This window comes from Oryctolagus cuniculus, chromosome 21, assembly GCF_051225735.1.
Source record: "Oryctolagus cuniculus isolate XC-2025 breed Fujian yellow rabbit chromosome 21, ASM5122573v1, whole genome shotgun sequence".
In the NCBI taxonomy this organism is placed as follows: domain Eukaryota; kingdom Metazoa; phylum Chordata; class Mammalia; order Lagomorpha; family Leporidae; genus Oryctolagus; species Oryctolagus cuniculus.
Genome location: NC_142887.1, coordinates 19856598 through 19880322, shown reverse-complemented (window position 1 = coordinate 19880322; position 23725 = coordinate 19856598). Strand labels below are relative to the sequence as shown.

General features: G+C 47.5%; 1 protein-coding gene across 18 annotated transcripts in view; it reads left to right on the top strand.

Moving 5' to 3' along the window:
- Positions 1-23725, top strand: part of CIT (citron rho-interacting serine/threonine kinase) — a 180927-nt gene that overhangs the window by 111999 nt on the left and 45203 nt on the right. For all 18 annotated transcript variants that reach the window (XM_051826609.3, XM_089323271.1, XM_089323270.1 and 15 more), the window contains 5 exons: positions 2007-2123; positions 2969-3078; positions 4120-4294; positions 8305-8502; positions 16445-16498. In XM_051826609.3, coding sequence (XP_051682569.3) covers positions 2007-2123; positions 2969-3078; positions 4120-4294; positions 8305-8502; positions 16445-16498 — 654 coding nt within the window. The remainder of the gene's footprint in view (positions 1-2006; positions 2124-2968; positions 3079-4119; positions 4295-8304; positions 8503-16444; positions 16499-23725) is intronic.

The window sequence follows — 23725 nt, the reverse complement described above, 5'->3', positions numbered from 1 at the left end:
ACCTTCTTTCCTTTGTCTCTTTTTTTTTTTTTTTTTCATCAATGTGAAAATTATCTAGCGATGACTTCAAGGTGTTCTCATGTGACCTCCTACTTTAGTGCATTTTAAACTTTACCAATCTTTTTGGTTTGAGTACCTTCTGGCTTCCAGACTTTTATCTCTAGAATAAGCTAATTTTCAGGAAATGATGCGACTACACACACGGTAGTTCATTGGCATATTTGCATGATAAAAATAATTCTCTGAAACCCATCCTATGATTTGGGTGATTATATTGACATTCTTGTCAAATGCCGCATTCTATCTTAAATTGACGTAGATGCGTTGCAGTGGAATCTCATTTCAAACCTGGTCCTCACTCCCCCATCTCCCCTGAACATCTTGTTGTTCATCCTTCTGCCTGTTGAGTGCTCTCCGAGCTAAGAGATGTGTGCGTTCCTGATGGCAGCTCGTCCCTCCCGGCCCCACTCTCCTCTTGCTGTTCATCACTGAGGAGGTTGAGGTCCCATTCCTGAGAGTGTATCTCATTGCGTAAGCACTTGTAAGAAAGGCGCATGCCCAGTCTACATCTCCTGCGGTCTCCACCACCTTCTAGACGGAGAGAACCGTGTTTGTGGATCCCAAGGTCTGTTAGGGAGAGATCTGTTTTCTTCGGTTGTTTTTACTGGGAATTGTATAAAACCACTTGTTTATGTCCTGTTCTGCTTTACGTCTCCTGTTCTGGCCTCTGTGAGACCCTCTCAGTAATGACTGTGCTCACACCCGAGATTCTGCCCTGTTCTCGCTCACAGTTCTAGAACTGTGCTCTGACGTCCAGGAGAACGGGTCGCCTGTCCCGCCGAGCTGCAGCCTTCTTCTCATGACCCTGTTCCCCAGCCGTCCGCTCTTCTCCACCGACACTGCCCTATTTTCCCCATCAGTCAGCTGTAGTTAAAAGCCCTCTTTGAAATTTGTTCTTTCCTTTCTTAAAACTGCGGGCCCCCTCCCTGCTTACTGGCCACGCGCTGTGAAGTCCTTTCACAATAGGCATTGTGGGAAAGGTGGTTTTCAGCCTTCGTCCTTCCTGTTGTCCTCCTTGACGCCTTTGGTGTCATTTGGAAAAGCTGGGTAGAGTGTCTGTGATGTGAGCCACAGGGCTGTGCTCAGAGGCTTGGGTGAGTCTGAACGCCTGCCTTCTCCCTTTCTTCCCTGCATGTCGTTTTGGTGACCGGGAGGAGCTGTGTGTGTTTCGCAGAAAGTTAGATGGAGCTGGTGGTTGGTGACACTGTAGCTGATTTGTTTTATTCTTTAGGAACAGTAGATGCTAACAGTGGCGCTCCTAGCACTGAGAACACATGATTTCCTATCCTCTGGGAAAGATTTTTCCTTCTGGTGACTTTTTTTGTTGTTGTTGTTGCTGCATGAGAGGAATGATTGGAAGAGAGAGGCATTTTTTTTTCTCTTTTATCTAGTCTTTTCAATCTGTTAACCATCCACCTGTGTTTTCAGTGGGCAACATCCTCTTGTCCCTGGCTGTTGGTGATCATCCTTGGCCTTGGTTGCAGACTTCAGTGTCTGTCCCTCTGCACATAGCCCAGGAGTATGCAGAATTAATTTTGTGCAGATTAGCACAGAACACATTGGCTAAGAAAATCTTATCTCCAGGCAAAAACCGCAAGCGATCAGAACTTTATTCTCTAGGTCAAGATCACTAGGGAGATATCATTCCCTCCCCATCCAGGCGTCTAATTTGTTTGGGCAAGAGCTCTCTGGGCTTTTTGGCTGCTGGTTTTAAATACATTTCTTAGTTTATGTCCACCTGTTACTTGCCTTTTCTTGGTGGGTCCTGATTCCTCCATCTCATCACAGTCGATAGACTCCTTATTTCTGCTTTCTTTTCACTCCAGTTTGGAGGCCTGAGACCTCCTCACTGTTTTTGCCTCTTCCTTGACACCAACCTGGGTTGAATCTTCCAGGCTCTGCTTTGCCTTGAAGGTCTCCATTCACTTCTTCCTTTGTTCCTGCAGGTGTTGGACAATCAGATAAAGAAAGACCTGGCTGATAAGGAGAGTCTGGAGAACCTGATGCAGAGACACGAAGAGGAGGCCCACGAGAAAGGCAAAATCCTCAGCGAGCAGAAGGCGGTAGGTGGAGGACTCGCAAAGCCAGCTTTCGAAGGAGGGGTTTCTGGAAATGCCAAGAATCACCCACCTGGGAAGGCTCCATTGCATCTGGTGCATTCTTTCTGTCAAGTCCCCTGGGGTTTGTGGATAGCAGGACGCTTCCTCTGCACCTGCTTCCTCACCTAAAGGTAGCAGAGCAGGGGGCCCCGCGTGACCAGTTCTGTGCTCTTTGTCAAGAGCTCTCACTGATCTCCTACCTGCTGGGATGGGGTTCTTCAAAATGCCCAGTGGCTCTCAGTCTCTCACTTTTTGTTGCTTCTTACTTGCCTGTTCTCTCTCTGTTAACCCTGACCCTACCCTTGTTAACACACACATTGTCTCAGACCCCACTGAGACTTTGCACATCAGAATCTGTAAGCGAGGGTCCTGGGAAAGTTACAATTCATTAAATCTGGGACACTTTGATGTAGAGGGTTGGAACAACTGCGGCTGGGCGAGCGAGAAGGAGTCACTGGGAAGTGACAACTCTGTGGGAGATGATGAATGTGAACCTGCAGGCCCGGGTCACCTGCCGATGACACAGAGCTGTACCGAGGCTTGCTTGCAGGATGCCGCGTCCTGCACGGGTTCCTCTACATGTTTTTTGTGCAAACCATGTAGCTTGTGTGAAGACCTTTAAGTCTGTTGAACAAACAGCTGCGGCCCCTCCCTCTGAGTGGGAATATCTGTGACCCTCGGGTGCAGACTGGTTGAGTTCCTCGTGTCAGACCAGACTTGCACCCCAGCACCCCGCCACCCTGGTCCACATGAATCCTATTCCGGTGTAGTGTCTGCCGGTGGGGTTCCAAAGGTCCTCTGTGTTTCAGATGATCAATGCCATGGATTCCAAGATCAGATCCCTGGAACAGAGGATCGTGGAGCTGTCTGAAGCCAATAAACTTGCAGCAAATAGCAGTCTTTTTACCCAAAGGAACATGTGAGTATTCAGTGTCTAACTTGGCTTGATTGCACTTTGGTTTTCTCTCCTGGGGCATAGACTCCGTTCTGCCTCTATCTGATGGAGATGGAGCGGATTTAATCACGTCTGTGCTCATGTAATTTTGTTTTAAGTGGTCTCATTTCACTGCGCATTCTCTTTGGAGCTGGGTTTTCTTAAGTGCCTCAGATCACCATCAGATTACAGAGTGTTTTGCTGTCTCTAATGAAGCTATTTATGATTTGTGTGTGGAAATTTTGGGTCCTTATTCCCCAGACCTGCCTCCCCGAATCAGTAGGGAGTGATTTTGCGTGTGCCCAGTTTGGGGCATGCATTTTGCTATAGTTAGGCCAGGCCCTGGGGCAGGAAGTCTGGGGTTCAGTGAGGACTGTCCATATATAGGAGCGCTTTGATGTGTCTTAATCTGTTAAAATCTTTAAAGAAACTAAGATCCCCATGAATCGCATTCTTTAGGATCCCCGCCCCCTGCCCATGAGTGTCTGTCTTCAGATTATCTTCCCAAATATTCCCATCTCAGTCAAAATCAGCTTGCTTGGCTGGCTGCTTTGCGGGCATTGAGTTGCTCTGGGTTTTGAGACTTCTTAGTCCACTGGGGAAGATGAGCAGCGAAGTAGAAGGCAGAGATTCTTTCCCCTCATTGCTGCTGCTTCTGCAGGGCCTGTGTTTGTGAGTTTTGGGGCCACCCTTGAACTCCACAGGGGCTTCTTGCTGCTCTTCAGTGGAGCCTCTCGAAGGAAAATAAAGGAGTGAACAGTTAGCTTCTTTTCGCTTCCCCCTCAAGCATATTTAGATCCCATAGGTGAAGAACTCTGAGTGGTGATGACTCAGTTGGTCCCCGGCCTCCGCATGTTGGGATCGTGCCTACGAGGCTGGGTCAGCTGACAGCTAATGTTGGAGCAACCACACTCCACCTAATGCGGACGCGTGTCTCATTCCACCCCTGGCCGCCCCTCCAGGGGGACAGGCTCACCCTTACGCGATTGTGATTTTTTGTTTGGACCCTGCCGCCACCCCCACCAGGAAGGCCCAGGAAGAGATGATTTCCGAACTCAGGCAACAGAAATTTTACCTGGAGACGCAGGCTGGGAAACTGGAGGCCCAGAACCGGAAGCTGGAAGAACAGCTGGAGAAAATCAGCCACCAGGACCACAGCGACAAGAACCGGCTGCTGGAGCTGGAGACGCGGTTGCGGGAGGTGAGGGCGAGGGGCGGAGCTAGAGCGAGGGGCAGAGCCTCTGGCAGAATCTGTTGGACCCTGAACAGCCCAGCTTTCTACCGTAAGGCAACATTACATACAAGGGCCATTGTGCATAGGGTTCCAAAGTGTGGACTGGGCCTGTGGATCAGGGTTAGAATTCCACGTCCATTTCCTGTTAGTGTTGCAGACTGACCTCTCTGTAAATTGCCAGTGCACACGTGTCTCCTTCATGGGGTTGCATGGGAATTCTTGTAAATGGGTGCACCTGTCCCGTGGGAGCAGACTGAATCCTGCGTGATCAGGGTTTCCTGAGGGCCCTGTGATGTCGTGCAAGCACAGAGCCTGGCTTGGTGATGGTGGCAGTCTCATCAAAGACTAGGCCAAACTAGGGTCGTTTGCTAGGAGGTGGTTGTGGTCTTGGACATCAGGAAGCTGGGAGGAGCAGCCGGTTTGGGGGAGGGAAATAAGACAAGCTTGGTTGCAGACTTGTTGAGGCTCACTGAAGACATGAAGTCACACTTGTGTATTCATGACGTATTTATTGAAAGACCTCTGTGTGCCCGGAAGTGGCCAGGATATACAAGGGGTCTTCAAAGAATTCATGGAAAATACGTTTTATGAAAAAACTGTGTGTGGATTTCAATTTTTTTTGCACCAAAGTAAACTTATCTATTTACATTTTCCATGAAGGTTGTGAAGTGCCCTTGTATAGTAGTGACAGGACAGACCTGTTCCTGGTCCTGGCTGTTGTGGCCTAGGGGGCAGAGTCAGTTGGCCCTCGCAGAAACCAGGACCAGAATTCAGGAAAACTGGGGGTGAGCATGCAGTGTCTCGTGTATCGCATGTGCTCATACACTTGTGATGGATTTCCTCAAAGAGCAGATGGTCTTTCTTAAGGAAATGACTGTTAACCAGGATGGCGTTCTGAGGACTCAATTTTCATGAATCCAAGTTTAGGCATGTACTGGGATCCTGAAATGAAGTTTGTTCTCCAAATACAGAAAAAACGAATGACCCATGTTTTTTGGAGATTGTCAAGGTGTGGACACCCGCACTGGCATCACCAGAGTGTCACCTTTACTACAGGGGGTTGGCAGGGGATGAAGACTTTGTGCCTTGAACAAGCTCCAGGGTGATTTGCGCACTCCTCGGAATTCCATAACCATGTTCCAGGTTGTCCCAAAGCCCTAGGTGGTGGTTTAACTTTAACTATCTGAGGCTGTATCTTTGCTCTTTGGTAAATTGATCGAGATGTCCCTGTAGAGGTCGTCTTGGGAGTGTGAGTGTCAGTAACCCAGGCAGCTTTCTTTAGCTTGGGAACTTTGGCTATCTTTTGCTGTCGCTTTGCACAGGATCTGTCCCTGGGAGCCTGCCCTGCAGCTGTAGCTCATCTGGGCTATTTAAATGTCCCCAGGAAGCTTGTGGCTTTTTTCTTGAATCAATGTAGTTGGCTTCCCAGAGATGGAAGGAGAAACTTGAAAGGTTTGATGAGAGGCTCAGAGCTCTATGTTCTCCCTGGGTGTTTTGGAGTTGAGCTCTAAATATAACATGGCCAGTTCGTCTTCTCTTTGCCACATGCTGCTAGAGAGATTGAGGGCAGAGGCCTCAGCCTTGAGGTTCGTCCACCTTAAAGGGCCCTGGGCCTCCTCTAACTCCCATATGTGCAATGTTACCTTTTCCCCAGCAAAAGGTGCGGCGTGGCCAAGATGCAAGGCCCCTGGGTTCTTTCGTTGTCCAGCACCCAGCTCCCCACCTCTCCTTGCCTCTGTGTCACTGTCTCTCACGGTTTTGCCAAGAGGCATCAGGGTGTCCTAGCCTGCTCTGCTGGCATTTTAATAAGACAAAGAGTAATGTGCATCATCTATGAGCCAGATGTCCTGGGTGTGAATGCTGGCCTTGACATTATTTTTTTTTTAAGTTATATGATGGTTGACAAGTACCTAATCTGTCAGTGCCACAGTTTGCTCATGTATAAAATGGAAGTAACAGTGCCTCCATCATGAGTTGTTTTGAAGATTAGAGGAGTTAATATAGTGGGTGGCATGTTGTGAACACTGTGTTTGCTGCCATCACATCATCTTCATCACCATCATTGTTGTCACAGTCATCAACAGTAGAGACATCACAACCCAAGCTTCAGCTACCTCCCAGATGGAGATCACCAACCCAGGCCCTTCTCTTGAATTTCTGATCCATTGTTTCAGTCCATATTACACATTTCCACTTGGATGTCTTCCCTGGGGCTCAAGTTCAGCGTGCCAAGTCTGAACGTCTTGTCTTTACCCCCAGACTGCCTCCTCCTCTCATCTGCCCACAACACCTCCATGCCCTGGCTTTTGTACTTGACCATGGCGTATGGCATCTTTTGCCCCAACTTGAAGGCAGAGACTCTCTCTCTCTCTCACTCTTTCTCTCTCTCTCTCTCTCTCTCTTTTTTTTTTTTAAAGATTTATTTATTTATTTCTAAAGGCAGAGTTACAGAGAGGCAGAGAGATCTTCCATCTGCTGGTTCACTCCCCAGATGGGCATAAGGGCCAGAGCTGCGCCATTCCAAAGCTAGGAGCCAGGAGCTTCTTCTGGATCTCCCACGTGGGTGCAGGGGCCCAAGGATTTGGGCCATCTTCTACTTTCCCATGCCATAACAGAGAGCTGCATTGCAAGTGGAGCAGCCACTTCCCATATGGGATGCTGGCACTGTAGACAGCAACTTTACCTGCTACGCCACAGTGCCAGCCCCTCTCTCATCTGCATATTCCTTTTCACACAGAAATTTCTGAGTAAGTTTTTCTTAAATTAGTGTATGAAACATTGAGTAGATGGATGGATGGATGGATAGACAGGAGGAGGGAAGAATCACTCACTCACAATGTGACAATAATGTGGGTAACCTAATGAGAACAGATCAGAGCCAGAGATATTTAAAATAAATAGAGTTCAGTTTGTTCCATTTGCATCCTAATTATCAAAGTGTCCCTGTTACTAATACGATATTATTTATATCCATTTACCTTTCAATGTTTTTCTATTAAGAGTAATTATCCTCACTTCCATTTGGGGTTCTTGCTGTGTGGTTTTCTTTGGAGGCCTTCCCAGGCATGTGAATATCTCTAAGTAAGGGATAGTTAGGGTATACAGTTGCTCCTCTGTGTCTGTGGGGCATTGCCTCCTGGACACCCTGACCCCTAATACCAAAATCCACGGATGCTCCAGCCCCTTGCATAAAATAGCATAGTATTCTTGAATAAGCTGCATGTACTTCCTCCTGTATGTTTAAAATCATCTCTAGTTTGCCTATAAAGCCTGATAAAATATAGATGCTGTGTAAATAGTTACTGTACTTTATCGTTTAGGGAATAATGAACATAGTCTGTACGTGTTCAGTATGACACATTTCTTTCCCAAGTGCTCTTGATCTGAACTTGATTGAATCTCCTCCATATGTGGACCCCGTGGATACACAGCGCCAACTGTGTGAGTCAGGTTTTGTTACCATAACTGACAGAAGCTACTTATGTAGGAAGACAGTTTATTCTGGCTCATGGCTTTGAAGATCTGCTGGCCCCAGTGGTCTGGTGAGGGCAGTGGATGGTGGAACAGGTGCGGAGGCGGGATCACACGGCCAGCCAGGAAGTAGAGACGGGGCCCTCTGTCTCTATAAAGCCGCCATGGCGCCACCCCAGCACCTTAATCCAATCTAATCACTTCCCAAAGCCTCACCTTCACCCATCCGAACCCATTATCCATTAACATTAACCCATTAACCGCTAGCAAGACTTTGGGGACCAAACCTCCTGGACCTTTGAGGGGACATGGAAACTAACATCCAAAACTGCAGCTCTGGCCGGACCTCCCCTCTTGTTGGGTCCTGAGATGCACGGGACTCGGACCTATCGCCCCACCCCCACTTCCACTCGCCCTGTGCGGCACTGGGGGTTTGGTCCCACGGCCAGGTCAGAGGCTGCAGGTGGTGTTCTCCGTCCTCACTCGGCCCCTGCCTCCTCCCTCAGGTCAGCCTGGAGCACGAGGAGCAGAAGCTGGAGCTGAAGCGCCAGCTCACGGAGCTGCAGCTCTCCCTGCAGGAGCGCGAGTCCCAGCTGACGGCGCTGCAGGCGGCGCGGGCGGCGCTGGAGAGCCAACTGCGCCAGGCCAAGACCGAGCTGGAGGAGACGACCGCGGAAGCGGAGGAGGAGATCCAGGCGCTCACGGTAGGTGTGCGGCCGGCGCCTGCGAGCTGTGCGGGCCTCCGCGGGGATGCGTGGGCCACCGCGGGTATTTGCTTGCTCGGGAGTTCTAGGAGGGCAAGGACGGCCCACAGAGGTGTTTAATGGCTAGAAAATGGCTTCCATAGGTTCCTCCGTCGCTGGCATGCTTACTAGTGTCGATGGTAACATCAGCTCTCTGTAGTATCTTGAAACGTCCTCCTTTATTTATATGTCTTCTCTCCTTTTAAAGCAGCCATCGCTATTTTGAATTGCAGTTTGAGCCGAAGTCTGTTCCCTTGGGTCTTGTACTTTAGTTTTTGATAATCCTTAAAAGAAAAATAATCTTGTATCTTAAAGTAGTCCTTTCTACAATACCTCTATTTTTGGTTCTGTTTTGGTTACCCTCGTTTGTGTTACTTTCTTTTTTTAAACTGTAGCTTCTGCTTCCTGTATTCTGCATGATTCTGGAATGATCTGGAATGATCTGGATGGGAGCAGTTCTTCTCTGCTGTGTGTTTGCTCAGCTGGAGCGTGGTCTCAGGAGGTGGAACTTGGAAGGGGGGTCTCTGGGTTTCACCCTCGGTTCTTCCTGGAAACCTGAAAATGATGCCTTCGCGAGCATTTTCCCCTAGCTGATCCTTCTCACAGGGACTGCCTGGGCCCACACAGCTCGCAGGAGTCTCAGCTGTAAAGTAGCGGCTTAGCAACTTAAAGGGTCAGCCAGGGTCCTCGGGGCGGCTTGTAGAATCCTCTTGTTTTCTCCTCTGCTCGGAAGTCCGCTTAGAAAACCGTGTTCCCCCTGGAAGGCGGCTTACTGGGCCTGTGCTCCTGGCAGGGAAGGCTGAGTGAGTTCTAACCGAGTGTCACCCAAGCACATGCATTTCTCATAGTCAGTGCACCTGCCAACCAGATGGGCACACTCCTGCCTGCCGGTCAGGGCGTCCTCCCCTGTGGTCTGGGCATGATGCAGCTGATTGGACCGAGTGGTTTTGCATCCTGACTCAACTTGGATGCTGCCCCATCTCCATCGGTGAGCATCGCTAGAGATGTGTTAGGACAGGAGCATGCCTGCAGGGGCTGCGCGTGCTCACTGCTTAGGACTTGCCTGGCTTAAAAGTAATTCAAAAGTGAAAGTCTTGATTTTTTACTTTGAAAGCAGAGCCACAGAGAGAGGTCTTCCATCCCCTGATTCATTCCTCAAAGGCCACAATGGCAGGGGCCAGGCCAGGCAGGAGCCAGGAGCTCCTTTTATTTTTTTAAGATTTATTTTTTATTTTTTAAGATTTATTTTATTTATTTGAAAGAGTTATAGAGAGAGAGTTGGAGACAGAGAGAGAGGTCTTCCATCCGCTGGTTCACTCCCCAAATGGCCACAACGGCTGGAGATGGGCCAATCTGAAGCCAGGAGCCAGGAGCTTCTTCTGGGTCTCCCACGTAGATGCAGGGTCCCAAGCACCTGGGCCATCTTCCACTGCTTTCTCAGGCACATCAGCAGGGATCTAGATTGGAGCAGCTGGGTCTTCCACCTGCTAATCCACAGCGCTGGTCCCCCCCTTTCTAAAAATTTTTATAAAAAGATTTATTTATTTGAAAGGCAAAGTTACATATAGAGGGAGAGGAGAGAGAGATATCTTTTATCTTTTGTTTCACTCCCCAGATGGCTGCAACAGCCAGGGCCGGGCCGGACTGAAGCCAGGAGTCTGGAATTCTATCTGTGTGTCTTCATGGTAGCAGGGTCCCAAGCTCTTGAGCCATCTTCTGCTGCTTTCCCAGGTGCATTAGCAGGAAGCTGGATTGGAAGCAGAGCAGCCGATTCCAACCGATTCTCCAATGTAGGATGCTGGCATTGCAGGCAGCTGCTTAAGGCACTGCACCACAATGCCGGCTCCTAAAACAGCTTCATCTTTAAAAGTTGTTGGCTGTTGTTGAGCTTAGGGAGCCCAATGTGTGCACCATGTGACAGTGTCAGGGTCCTTGTGGGACCAGTCAGGGACCTGGTGGCTTCTGGGATTCTGGAAATTCCGAGTAACTGCTGTATGGAAAGTGCTCATGCGTTCTAGATTTTTGCAGGTCTTATACCCAGATCAGAGACCAGCTGCAAGCTTAAGTTCCATCATCCCCTGTAAGCGTGCTCATTAGAAAGACGCCACTTAGCCCAAGTGTTTGGTTTGGGGAAAAAAAAGGAATCACAGTATCCCTGGTTATATCCTGCTTTGTTTCAGAATGGATTGACAGCAGTTTGGGGAGATGCAAAATAGTAAAGCAGGAAAAGGGAAGAAAGAAAAGGCATGGGGAGGGGGAAAGAATAGCGATGAGAACGAAATTGTGTTCAGGAGTGCACGCCAAGAAGGCTTATATATTTGCGGGAGCTGGGTGCGTGGAGAGGGAGACAGACTGTGTTGCTGGAGGGAGACACTTAAATGTCAACATCGACTATATTTAATGCATTGTGTTTGTATATTAATATCTCCCCTCTGTATGAACACCCAAGCTCTGGAGGGAAGAGAAAGAGACCTCAGTGATTTAATCCATGTTTAATGAGCCCTGTCTGTGTGCCCTAATGCTGTGTCTTCTGCCTTTCCTCCCCCAGGGGACTGGCCCGTAATTCCTCAAATCCTTTTACTTTGGAGCAGCCAGGAAGGACACACTGATCTAGCTGCTCTGTTGGAACCTGGGAGGGGAGGTGCCATGTATCTTACCCTGGCCCTGTTTGGAAGGAGGAGGATAGAAAACAGAGCATGTGTCACCACTGTTTATCTGTGGGGAAATTACTCCCTTCAATCCTGTCTTGCTGCTGGTTGGCATGTTCTGTCTAGTGGCTGCTAGGAGCCCAGCTCAGCAGCAAGTCACGACTTAATTTAGTCAGATGACATCACCGCCTTTGAGCATCTTCAAAAAAAAAAAAAAAAACAAGAAACCCCTCTCGATCTAGAAAGTGGCACTCAACTGAGTACCTGGAAGACAGGGCTCGTTTGCAATAATGGCAGCAGAGCCTCAGTCAAACAGCTGTTTCGTAAGCCCATCCTGCAGGCGTCCACACCGAGCCGCAGTTCAGTGCCGAGGCCGTGGGCTGCACCTCCCTCCCCTTTTGACGTCCGTAAGCCTGGTTACAGCCAGCGTGTGGTGGTTGCCTGGGTGGCTCATTTGCACTGGCTCCGAAAAAATGTATTTTTGAAGAAAAAGAGAAAATGGTCACAAATTCAATACGTCCCTGTTCTCTCATTGTTTGGGGCCCAAGTTCTGAGCCAGCGTAAGCATCCATCAAATCGAACCAGCCAGATCTAAAATGATCTCCTGCCGGGTTTGTGAGCTCCATGGCAGGCTGTTTGATCAATAAAAGGCCATGGTCAAGTGGACTCTTCCACTGCTTAATTTTAAGAGGCTTCCGTCTCCTGGCCTGGGAAAGGAGCAGTCACCTGCTTTGGCTTCCCGCCTCCAGGCCGAGTTGGGTGGTGTCCAGTTGCAGGGCTCCACTGCAGAGGCTTGGCAAGGGCAGCTGGGAGGCCACTGTCAGCCTTCCTAGTTCTCACTTTACTCATCCAGCCAATTCCACTCGCACTGGAACTGACGGCCATCCAAAAGCCAGTGAAGGCAGAGACAAGCCAGAGAGTCAGATTTAAACAGGAGCATGCTTTTCAGAGACTTTGTTATCTATTGGTGGGAAAGAGTGTTCCGCCTGGCCTTGATGTTGAAGGCCCTATGTAATCTCTTTGGATAAGGAAGAGCATTTGAGCCTGCACAGCACAGGATGGGTGGTGGGATCTGAGCATCACTCTGAATGGGGCTGCCCGGCACCCTGGGTACACCTGCGAGGCCTTAAGGACATGTTTTGTGTTCCTGTCTGCCGTGTTCTCTGACTGATTTGGTCAAAGCAGTCATTGAATAATCAAGAGTCAGAGGCTGGAGACAGTAGTGACAGGACTCCTCCTCCCTGCAAGTGCGATTGTGGGATCTCAAAGGCATCTTCTTGCATGTGGTGAAAACATCAATTGCAGCACACTCATTTTCTCACATAATAACAAGCCTTGTATTTAATTAGTAAGACACTGGCATGATAAGCGGAATGTGACATCAGGGCACGTAAGGTGACAGATTGGCTTGGTGCCTGCAGTCAGCAGGTGACGGGAGGCTGGGAAGGCTGCGTTCTGGAATTCTGGCCGGGGATCCCAGAAGGGGGCCGACAGCTGCACCCTGCTATCCGTCCCACAGTTCTGCCAGTATTTCCTCTCATCGAGGCTGCACTGTAGTTCACTGTCTTCCTCTTGTAGCTCCACTTAGAACTAACAGAGGCACACACACTCCCAGAAGAGAGTGTCTCTGGGACTTGGGTAAGGCCCACGTTTCTCTTTGTTACCCCCCGGGGGGTCTGTGGACCACCACAGGAGTCCCCAAGGTCAGACTTTTCACCATCCTACCAGGATGCCGCTTATCATTTCCCACTGTGTTCACTGTTGCACTGATGCCACCAGAAGCAATGTGATTGTTACTTTCTTTTAAAAAGATCTCAGTTTTAACTTATAGTTTGTATCATTTTACTCTACTTGTTTATTTTTTTGTCTGTTTTGTTTTTTCTTTTTTGTTTTGTTTTGTTTTTAGAGAAAGCATGTGTGCCTCAACATTTTCCTGCTCAGATCAGTTCCGTAGTCATTAAGTGTACTTGCTGTGTCTCTGGCAGCCATGCAGAGGGCAGGTGCGTGTGTGTGTGTGTGTGTGTGTGTGTGTCACAGTCATGACTGGGAGGCTGAGTGACTGTGGTCTGTTACCCCTCCTGTCAGAGAGGACCGCCGCCTGATGCCGTGAAGTGGCCCAGCGGCCCGCAATGGTCTACTTGAACAGAAATCAGTCTGCTTCAGCGATGAAATTTCGGATGCCAGTGTGGCCACCAGCGGTGTAGTGGGCTTTGGAAGCGCTGCTGTTAAGGAAGTAGGACATTTTAAGGATGTGGCCCAAGGGTCCATCCCTGCCTTAGGATCACTGCCTGTGCTTGCTTTGAAGGCATCGAGTCCACTCTCGTTTCTCTGCTTCCGTCTTGGGGACATTTCACACTGAATAGTCATTTAGTGCTGGGGTTTGTAGCAAGCCAGCTAACTTCAGTCTGTCGCCTGCTTTCTGTACATAAAGTTTTATTGAAACACAGCCACAGTCCTGAGTTTACAGACTGTTGGTCATCTGTTGCTCTATGAGAGCAGAGTTGAGAAGTTCTGACGGAGACCAAATGGTCTGCAGGCCGAAAATACTACCTGACCCTTTAAGGAAAAGGTTGCTGACCCCTGACCTGGAGTTAATACAGGGGCCTTGTTATTCCTCCAGGAAGAATCTTTGCCTTGGGGGGGGTTGGGTGGTCCTGGGGGCCAGGCTGCTGACTGCTCACAGGAGAAGTTGCAACAGCAGTTGCAGGTCTCAGCCAAGCTCTTACTTGAAACAAATGGTGTTCTGACCCCATCACATTAACACTCCTCTCATTGTTACTAGGGAGAAAGCAGAAAGTTTTTTTTTTTTTTTTTTTTTGGGGGGGGGGATCATGACTTCTTAAATTAACCCTTAAAAATAAATACAGGCTAATTATTTCAGAAGTTTATTCTAAACCAAAAATTTTAATTTATAGCTCTGTGAGTCTTTTTGTTTTATCCTTTTTTCCAGTGTTGTTTTGTGTAGCTCCAAATTTGTGGATGTCATTTTGCCTCTGCATAAAGGACTTCTTTTAATGTTCCTTAGAGCACAGATCTGCTGGTGACAAATTCCTTCAGCTCTTGTGTGCCTAAGAAAGTCTTTATTTCAGCTTCATTTACCCAGGGTATTTTTGCTGGGTATAGAATTCTAGGCTGCCCGGTTTTTCTCCTTTTTTTTTGTTTGTGTGTTTTTTTTTTTCTTTGTTTTCCTTTCAGTACACCCACCAGGGAGTCCTTTTGCTTATCTTTCCAAAAGAGATCTCCGTTCCAGTTGCTGATCTGTGTTTGCTCCCCTCCTACTCCAAGCCTCCATTACCCTCTGCTTGAACCACGACCTCCTCACTGGTTTCTCGCCTTTGTACTTTTGTTCTGTTTTGATCCAAGTCGTCCTGCAACATCCATGATGATCCTAAAATGACAATCAGATCTTGTTGCTCCCCTCCTTAAAACCCTCTATTGGTTTCCAATTTCATTTAGAATGAAACCCACGCTCTTCACTGGACCTTCAAGATTCTTGGTCCCTGCCTCCCTCTCTATAATTATCTTTGGCTACCTTTTAACTTTGTTACTGTGCTCTCTCAGAAATTGTCTGGCTACTACCCAATAGAAGAACATCTATTTTATTAGCAATCTAATGAAATAGAGTATATACAAGTGGACTTTGAAAAATTCATGGAAAATTTGCATAATCTCTTTATTCCATTCTTCCATAAACTTAACCATGTTTCATCTATTTGATAGGCAGACACACACACACACACACACACACAGAGCAAGAGCAGGCTTCCATCCACTGGTTAACTCCTAGATGTCCACAATGACTGGGACTGGGTTAAGGCAGAAGCCAGAAGCTGGGAACTCAATCCAGGTCTCCCACATGGGTGACAAGAACCCAATTACTTGAGCCGTCATCACCTGTTGCCTCCCAGGGTCTGCATAAGCAGAAAGGTGGAATCAGGAGCTGGAGCCAGGAATTGAAGCTATGCACTTGAATATGGGATAGCCTCATCCACTAGGCTAACTGCTCACTCTCTCGTGAACTTTAGAAGCCCCTCGTGGTCTGTATTTGCTCGATTCTGAGATATCTGAAAGCAGGCTGTGTCTTGCATATGTCCATATCCTGTCATAGTGTAGGTGACAGTAACTTTCTCCTTGATGTCCCGTATACAGTGATGGGTCTTGCAGTTGACAGCCACCTAACTTCGATGAATTGTGCTATCTGAACCAAATGTTTCCTATTACAGTGCTCACCTTTAGGACCCAAGCCACGTTCTGGTGTTTTCTCTTTATTCTACTTCATTGGCTACAACAAACCAGGGACAAGGAAAACAAACAACTCGGCTGCCATGCTTGTTGTGGGGTCACAGTGTGAAGTCTGGAAAATCTGCTGAAGCCACTCAGCCGTTTTGTTGTTCATCAGATGCACCAAACCCCCTCTTGCCTCAGGGTCTTTGCAGATGCTGTTCCCCCTGCCACCTCCTGTTCTTTTCCTGACTGGCTCCCTGTCCTGGGCACTTTAGGTTAAAAGTCACCTCTTCCAAGAGGCCCTCCTGTTCTACCCCCATCTAAGTAAGCGCTTGTTCTGTCTCATTCTCTTTCACCAGCCTGCATTTGTTTCCGTCACAGTGATTGCCCCATGTGTGCACTTACTTCCTGTCTTGCCCCCCTAGAGTGAAGGTGTAGGTCACGTCTGCCACTTTCCTTCCACGGCAGCCAGCACGTGGGATGTGCTCAAAAAATGCTTGTCAGGGGAACAAGCCTTGGAGAAAGACTGCTTACTTCAAGATCGTTGTAGGGTTTGGGGAATCTCAGAAGCTTTTGATTAAAAAAAAAAAAAAAAAATTCCCTGCTTCGTCCTGCCTGTTGTCCTGTGTGTGTGTGTGCGTGTTAGAAGGAGGAAAATTACTCATTTTCACAATGGGAGTGGGACAAATAAAGGAGAGGAAGAGCTTGAGGCTTTCTTGCTTCCTGCCCCCTCCCCAGCTTTCTCCCAGTAGCGCCTCGGCGTTAATATGAATGTTCAAAATATTTGTACAGGGTGTGCATGTGTGGTCTAAACAGCTAATTGTTGTAAACACAGCGTCCTGTGTTCTTCTGCCTTATTTCCCATGTCGGCGCTGACTTGGTTAATGAGTCCTTTAAGAAATGGGTGCTGGGACTGCTGCAGCAGCATCCTTGGCTTCCCGGGTGAATCGCTGTTCTCTGTGCTTGACCCATAGCGTGTAGGATTGTATTCTACCCTATGAAAAATTTATACTCAACTTCTTACCTTTTAGGCACATAGAGATGAAATCCAGCGCAAATTTGATGCCCTTCGTAACAGCTGTACTGTGAGTATTAATTCACCAAAGATGATTAAAATCACACGGATCTCAAACAGGGAAGAAGGGGACAGCTCTTTATAATGCCATTGACTGATTTTTTTGGTGCATACCTGCAGCTTAGGTCAGATAATGCAGTCAGACAGTTCTGAACTTTTTGAGCCCTCAACAATATGTTTTTCAGGGTTCTGCCATTTTGAAAAAAAAATTGCACCCTTTCCTTATCTCTGGGAAGAAGATGGTTGGGATGGTCAAATGGCTTTCACTGTGGAGCCACTGGTAGGTTTTAGCAGCTGTAAGAAGATCCCATGGCAGCTCCTCCCTCTTTCCCTAACGTGGAGGGTCAGGTACCAGACCTGGTTGCCAGTGCAGTGGTGTCTGTGGGGCCTCCCAGCTGCCCCTGCAGGCAGGAAAGTCAAGTTAGTTCTTCTGCTGAGGACCTAAGAATGTTAACTTCCAAATAGGCAAAATCTGGCTTCTTCAAATTCTGGGACTCTGGGTGATGATTTTAAAAAATTTATTTTCATTTATTTCAAGGGCAGAGAGAGAATGAGATAGACAAACAAATCGACTGATCTTCTACCCAGTGGTTTATTCCCCAAATGCCTGCAATTGCCAGGGGTAGGCCAGTCTTAAGCCAGGAGCCAGGAACTCCATCTGCGTCTCCCATGTGGGTGGCAGGGACCCAGCCGTTTGAACCATTCGTTAACTGATACCTCTCAGAGTGTGCATCAGCAGGAAGTTAGATTGGAAGCAGAGCCACGACTTCACGCCAGGCAGTCTCAGATGGGATGTAGGTGTCCTGAACACTATGTCACCTTACTGAATGCTTGCCCAGGGTGAGTAAATTGATCTAGGCAGAAGTGTATTTTTTTTAGCAGATAGGCATGATCTCTAGATGCTCTAACAGGGTGTGTGGAATCAGGGTGTTTTTTGATAAAAAACAAAGGGCTGCAGAAGGCCCTTTTCAGAAGATGGGCTTCGTGTCCTTAGTCATGGTTTCACCTCTTTTCTTTGGTTTTCTCATCACTTTCTTACTTTCTTAGCCCTTGGTGATACCGTCCTTGTTAATATTATTTGCATCTGTAGATTTTCAGAAGCACCCCTCCCACATACATACTTTATTTCCTTGTGATGAGTTCTTTGTTTCCTTTTTAGTCACTATAAATGGGACCCTAAGTCCTGACAGTACAAGAGTTTGTCACAAAGTTTGTGGAAGCATGGACTTAAAAGATCCCAAGGTTATGGTGCAAAAAATGTTAAAAATCCATGAATAGCTTTTTCTTCATACAGTTGCCATCAACTTTTTTTTTTTAAGATTTATTTATTTGAAGGGCAGAGAGAGAGAGAGACAGAGAGAGAGATGTCTTCCATCTGCTGGTTCACTCCCCAAATGGGCGCAACAGGCAGGGCTAGGCCAGGCTGAGGCCAGGAACCAGGAACTTCTTCTGGGTCTCCTACATGGGTGCAGGGGCCCAAGCCCTTGTGCCATCTTCTGCTTTCTCAGGTGCAATAGCAGGGAGATGGATCAAAAGTGGAGCAGTTGGGCTACGAACTTGTGCCCATATAGGATGCCGGCACTGCAGATGGAGGCTTAATCCATTACACCACAATGCCAGCCCCTCCTTGAACTTTCTGAGGGCTGAGTCTATGGTTTTTCCTTAGTGTGGGTTTGAAATAAATATAGTAAGATGCATAGCACTAACCCTAAGCTTAAAGTCTGACAGCATATCTACAGGCTTGGACAGCTGTGTAGACATGTCATGGATGAAGATGCAGTGTTTTCAGCCCCCAGAAGGCTCCCTGTATCCCCTTGTCATCAGCATCCGTTGTCCAATGGGTAACCACTGTTCTGCCCTCTGATGCCACGGGTTAGTCTTGCCTGTCCTTGAACTTCTTATAAATGTGATTATAGGGGATGTGATCTTTTGGACGTAGTCTTTGTTTCTTCCTTGTCTGTGAGGTTCCTGTGTGTTGTTGCATTGTCACTAATTTGTTCTTTTTTGTCACTGTGCAGTGTTTCCAGTGTATGCATACAACTGTAGATTACTCATTCATTCTCCCGTTTATGGACATTTGGATTGTTTCCATGACGAATAAGACTGTTAGGAAATGCTCTTGACCAAGGATTTTGGCAGGGCTGTAAGTGCTTGTTTCTGTTTGTGGGTATACCTGAGAGTGCAAGGACTCGGCCATGAGCTGTGCTGGCGGGGCTCTGCAGGTAGATTTTTGGTCTGGATTTCCTGATGTGGTGGTTGGGTTAGGATCCGCCTGGATCAGTGTGACAGTTGGTGTCCTCCCTCCCCTCCCTTCCTTCCGGAGCTGGGGGTTCTGTTCCTGTGCTAGTTTTCTTGTTTTGCACAGAGCTCTTTGCTTACATTCCACACATGCTCAGAGTGGCATCCTTTCCTGACAGTCATGTTTTTATATTACCAGTTTTTCCTGACATAACCTTGGATATGTTTTCAATGCAGACATCAGTAATCCTGTCACATACAACTGGAGTTCTCTTTTTTCCCTTTTTTAGTCTTTTGGCATTAGGAAATAAAAAAAAAAAAGCCTTTTCTACAGCTATGTGCGGTTTAATTGGTTGGTGTACGTGCAGTGACCTGGTGAGCTTCCTGTGTGTCTGTGCCTGTTAAACTAGCACAACAGTCAGAACAAGGAACATGACCATTACCCTCAGATTCCTCCTGGTGCCCCTCAGGAATCTGCCTGTCCCCCAGTTTTTAAATTGGTAGCTTAGTTTTCATGGAACACGTCAATATAAAGAACGAATTTGGTTTCTTTGTTAACTTATGTAACTTTTAAGTTCTCTCAATTTGCTTTTTCTGGAACAGTGACTTCTAATCTTGCTTTGCTTCCCTCTGGTGTTCTGTGGTGAAGACTCTGGGGAGGAGGGCTTTCTCGAGTTGGGGGAGCCTGAGACAGTGACCCCCCCACCCCACACACACAGTTGACCTAGAACAGCTGAGGTGGTTGTGAGTCAGGCAGACTGAGTTCATGTTATTAATTGGTTTCTTGGTAATGTATGTGATGTTATACTCCTAAGCCTCCATTTCTCCATCTGTAATATGGGGATAACGTTGTATATCCTCAGTTTGAATACACCATTGATTGTTTGATGCATAATTTAAGGACTGCTCTTTGGGGGCTGGGTGAGGGAAGAGATAGCTTCTTTGTCCTAACATACCTTCAAATTTCAGAAACAGTAAGACTTAGGAAACACTGAGTCATAGAATTTGGTAATAACACCTGCCTCCTAGGATTCTTGCAAAAATTAAATGAGGTGGTGCATGCACAGTGCTTGCACAGGGCCTGAACAATATTGGTTACTACTGTAATTATATTGGGCTTATAATATAGTCTTGATTGAAAACTAGCTCTGCTACTTTAAAAAGTTTGAAAACCACTGCCTCAGAGCAACATTTGGCCACAGAAATAGGTCTCAGTTACACTTTGGCAAGTTCAAGGCCCCTTGGAAGAGCGAGGTGGGAGGTGGGCATTCCCTTCCCGTTGGTGCTGTCCAAGGTTGTGTCTGCTAGGAGACGACATTTTTATTACTGGTGGGAACTCTCTTAACGACTGAGAGGAGCTCCCAGTTAGCAGAAAGCTCATGAACGGTGAGCTTTCCAAGCTCAGACCATTTCTCTATTTTGAAGAGCTTTAAAAAAAGGATTTGATTCAATCTGGCACCTAAAGCCCTACCTAAGTCTGTTTTAGAGGGGAGTTGGTGGGCAAACATATGACACAGCTTTAATTATGAATCAATCTGTCAGCTATAAGATTAAAAATAAATAATATGCAAATAGCTGCCTTCAGGAAAGATCTAGGCATTAAAATAGGACTTCAGTCGGTTGTGTTTAGCCTGATGCTCATTATCCAACTGGACCGCCACCTAGTAACTTTCCCCTGCCATTCTCCCAGTAGACATAGGAGGCTGACCTCTGCCTCTCAGGACGGCGAGGTTTGCATGACAGCCTTTGAAAGCGACAGGCAGTTCCAAACAAACATCTTTTTTTTTTTTTGACACTGACAGTAGATAATTTTTTATATCCTTATTCTCTGTTAGAACTGCACAAGATCTATCTGTGCAAATGCAGATACAAAAGTTCTGTTGGTTCATTTTTGCATCCTCCCTCCTTGGAGTTGAACTGTTCACAGCCTCATAATGTAGTCTGGTAATAAACAGATCACTTGTGGAAACAAGGAGAAAATATTCCCACAGCCACAATACAGACCTAAGAATCCTCTCTGCACACTACCTGGTTCAACATCAAGGAGGGTCTTCCTGAGTGGTGAATATGACCTACTGCATCATTTCCAGTTTCAAGGGTCTGCAATAAGAGTGGAATAAACACATCTCTCTCTGTTTGAGAGAGGCAGTCCAGCATGGGGGAAGAGCACAGGTTCTTGATCTTCAGAGCTGTGTGTGAGTTCTGACCTTGCTAGTTACTAGTGGTGTAACCTTGGGCAGGTTACTTGGCCGCCTGGTTGCCCCAGTTCTCTTCTATAAAATGGGAATAAAATAATAGCTACCTTGAAGGACAGTTGTGGAGATTGCCTTTGACTGTAAACACTTTTCAAGCCAGGAAGACCATTACTACACTGCCTGTGTCTCAAGTCTGTTTCATAATTGGCAAACCCAGTGATGTGTGGGTAGGTGGGGGAGGGGGCAGCATCCGGGAGCTCCAAGCAGGGTCACAGGCTAAATGCGGTCTGGCTGTGGCGCACAATGCATTACAAAGCTGAATGAGTTAAAATGCTTCAAATCCCTGCCTGGACACTTCATACAGACACATCGTCCTCCTCTTGTCAAGTGGGAAAAATAGACACGATGACCAAATATAGAACCAGCAGTCACAGACTGGAAATAGAAATCAGGCACGAGAACCCTTGAGAGCCGGGTGACAACACTGAAGCGGAAGGACCCTTCCCTCTTCAGTGGGCCCGTCTCAGTTGAAGTGAGAGTAATAACCCTTCAAAAAATGTTTATGTATTTCCAAATACTTGAAAGGCAGAGAGAAAGAGAGGCAGAGAAAGAGAGATCTTGCACCCTCGGGTTCATTCCCCAAATGCCCACAACGGTTAGGGCTGGGTCAGGCCACATCCAGGAGGCTGGAACTCAGTCTGAGTCTCCCGTGTGGGTGACAGGGGCCCAAGCCCTTGAGCCATCACCTGCTGCCTCCCAGGTGTTCAGTAGAACGAAGCTGGAATCCTGAGTGGAGCTGGGACTTGAACCCTGCAACTCTGTTATGGGGTGTGGGCATTGCAAGCTGTGGCTAAACCCACTGCACCACAACACTCACCCTGAGAAAATTAACCTTGACGCCTCCTTCACTTTTTCCCAGTATTTCCTCTTTAGAATTACATAATCTAATTTTGGGAGAAATGGAAGAAGTGACAGAAATGGGTTCAAAATAAAATGCATATTTTTTTTTTCATGAAACAAAATGAGTGGTTACCCAAAGGCTCAAATACCTTTGTTAAGTAAATCATTTAGTCTTATGTGAATTGGTTTCTTGTTGTCCGTTTGTTCCCCCAAGAGGCTTTAAAAATGAAGCATCTTTGTCATTCACTTTTTTTTTTTTTTTTTAATGACAGGCAGAGTGGACAGTGAGAGAGAGAGACAGAGAGAAAGGTCTTCCTTTGCCATTGGTTCACCCTCCAGTGGCCGCTGCGGCCGGCGCACCGCGCTGATCCAAAGGCAGGAGCCAGGTGCTTCTCCTGGTCTCCCATGGGGTGCAGGGCCCAAGCACTTGGGCCATCCTCCACTGCACTCCCTGGCCACAGCAGAGAGCTGGCCTGGAAGAGGGGCAACTGGGACAGAATCCGGCGCCCTGACCGGGACTAGAACCCAGTGTGCCGGCGCCGCAAGGTGGAGGATTAGCCTAGTGAGCTGCGGCGCCGGCCATGTAATTCACTTTTATTCCTCATGTTTCCCATGATCCATTAAGGTCAAATAATATGCAAGAAATGGAAACAGATAAAATAGTAAATTACCTATCATCTAGTAAATGAGCTTCCATGTGATAGATGGAAAAACCTACCTAGCAACGTTTGAGATGGCTTAACTGGAGTTCCAGAATCCATGTGATAGCCAGTGTGCCTTAGTCTTCTTGTTTTCCTTCAGGAAAGAGGTAGAGGGAAGCACAGTGGTTACATGGAGACATATATAGATATAGGATGCAGTGAGGGGTCAGTGTGGTGCCGTTAGGGGGTTAAGTGGACACCTACAACACTGGCTTCCAATCCAGCTCCCTATTAATGCATCTGGGAAAGTGGTGGAAGATGGCCCAAGTACTTGGGCCCCTGCACCCACATGGGGCCCTGGGAAGAAGCTCCTGGTGCCTAGCCTGGCCCGGCCCCAGCCATTATGACCATTTGGGGAGTGAACCAGCATATGGAAGATGTATCTCTCTTGCTCTCTCCAACTCTGCCTTTCAAATAAATCTTTATTTGTTTTTTTTTTTTAAAGGATACAGTATATCATAATAAAATCGGTTTACTACGTATAGGAAGCAAAGCAGTTGAATCAGTGGGTGTTGTTTATTCCTTGTTTCTGATTTTAGGAGACTTAATGATGTCATAGACAGATGATAGAGGTGCCCAATGGGGCATTGCTGTCTGCTAGGAGTGATGAATGAATAGTTCTCTTCCTGTGTTTTTTTTTTTTTTTTTTTTTTTAAATGACAGGCAGAGTGGACAGTGAGAGAGAGAGACAGACGGAAAGGTCTTCCTTTGCCATTGGTTCACCCTCCAATGGCCGCCGCGGCCTGGAAGAGGGGCAGCCGGGACAGAACCGGCGCCCTGACCGGGACTAGAACCTGGTGTGCTGGCGCCGCAAGGCGGAGGATTAGCCTAGTGAGCCGCGGCGCCGGCCTCTTCCTGTGTTTTTAAAGATTTATTTTTATTTATTTGAAAGGCACAGTTGGAGAGGCAGAGAGGGAAATCTTCCATCCACTCGTTCACTCTCCAAATGGCTGCAATGGCCAGGCTGAAGCTAGGAGCTTCATCTGGGTCTCCCAAGTATGTAGGGACCCAAGCACTTGGGCCATCCTCTGCTGCTTTCCCAGGCACATTAGCAGGAATCTGGATTGGAAACGGAACAACCAGGACTCAAACTGGTGCCTTATGGGTTGCCGGTGCTGCAGCTAGTGGCTTAATCCACTGCACCACAGTGCTGGCCCCTCTTCCTTTTTCCCTGATAAAATGTTTAGCTAAGCATCTGCTCAA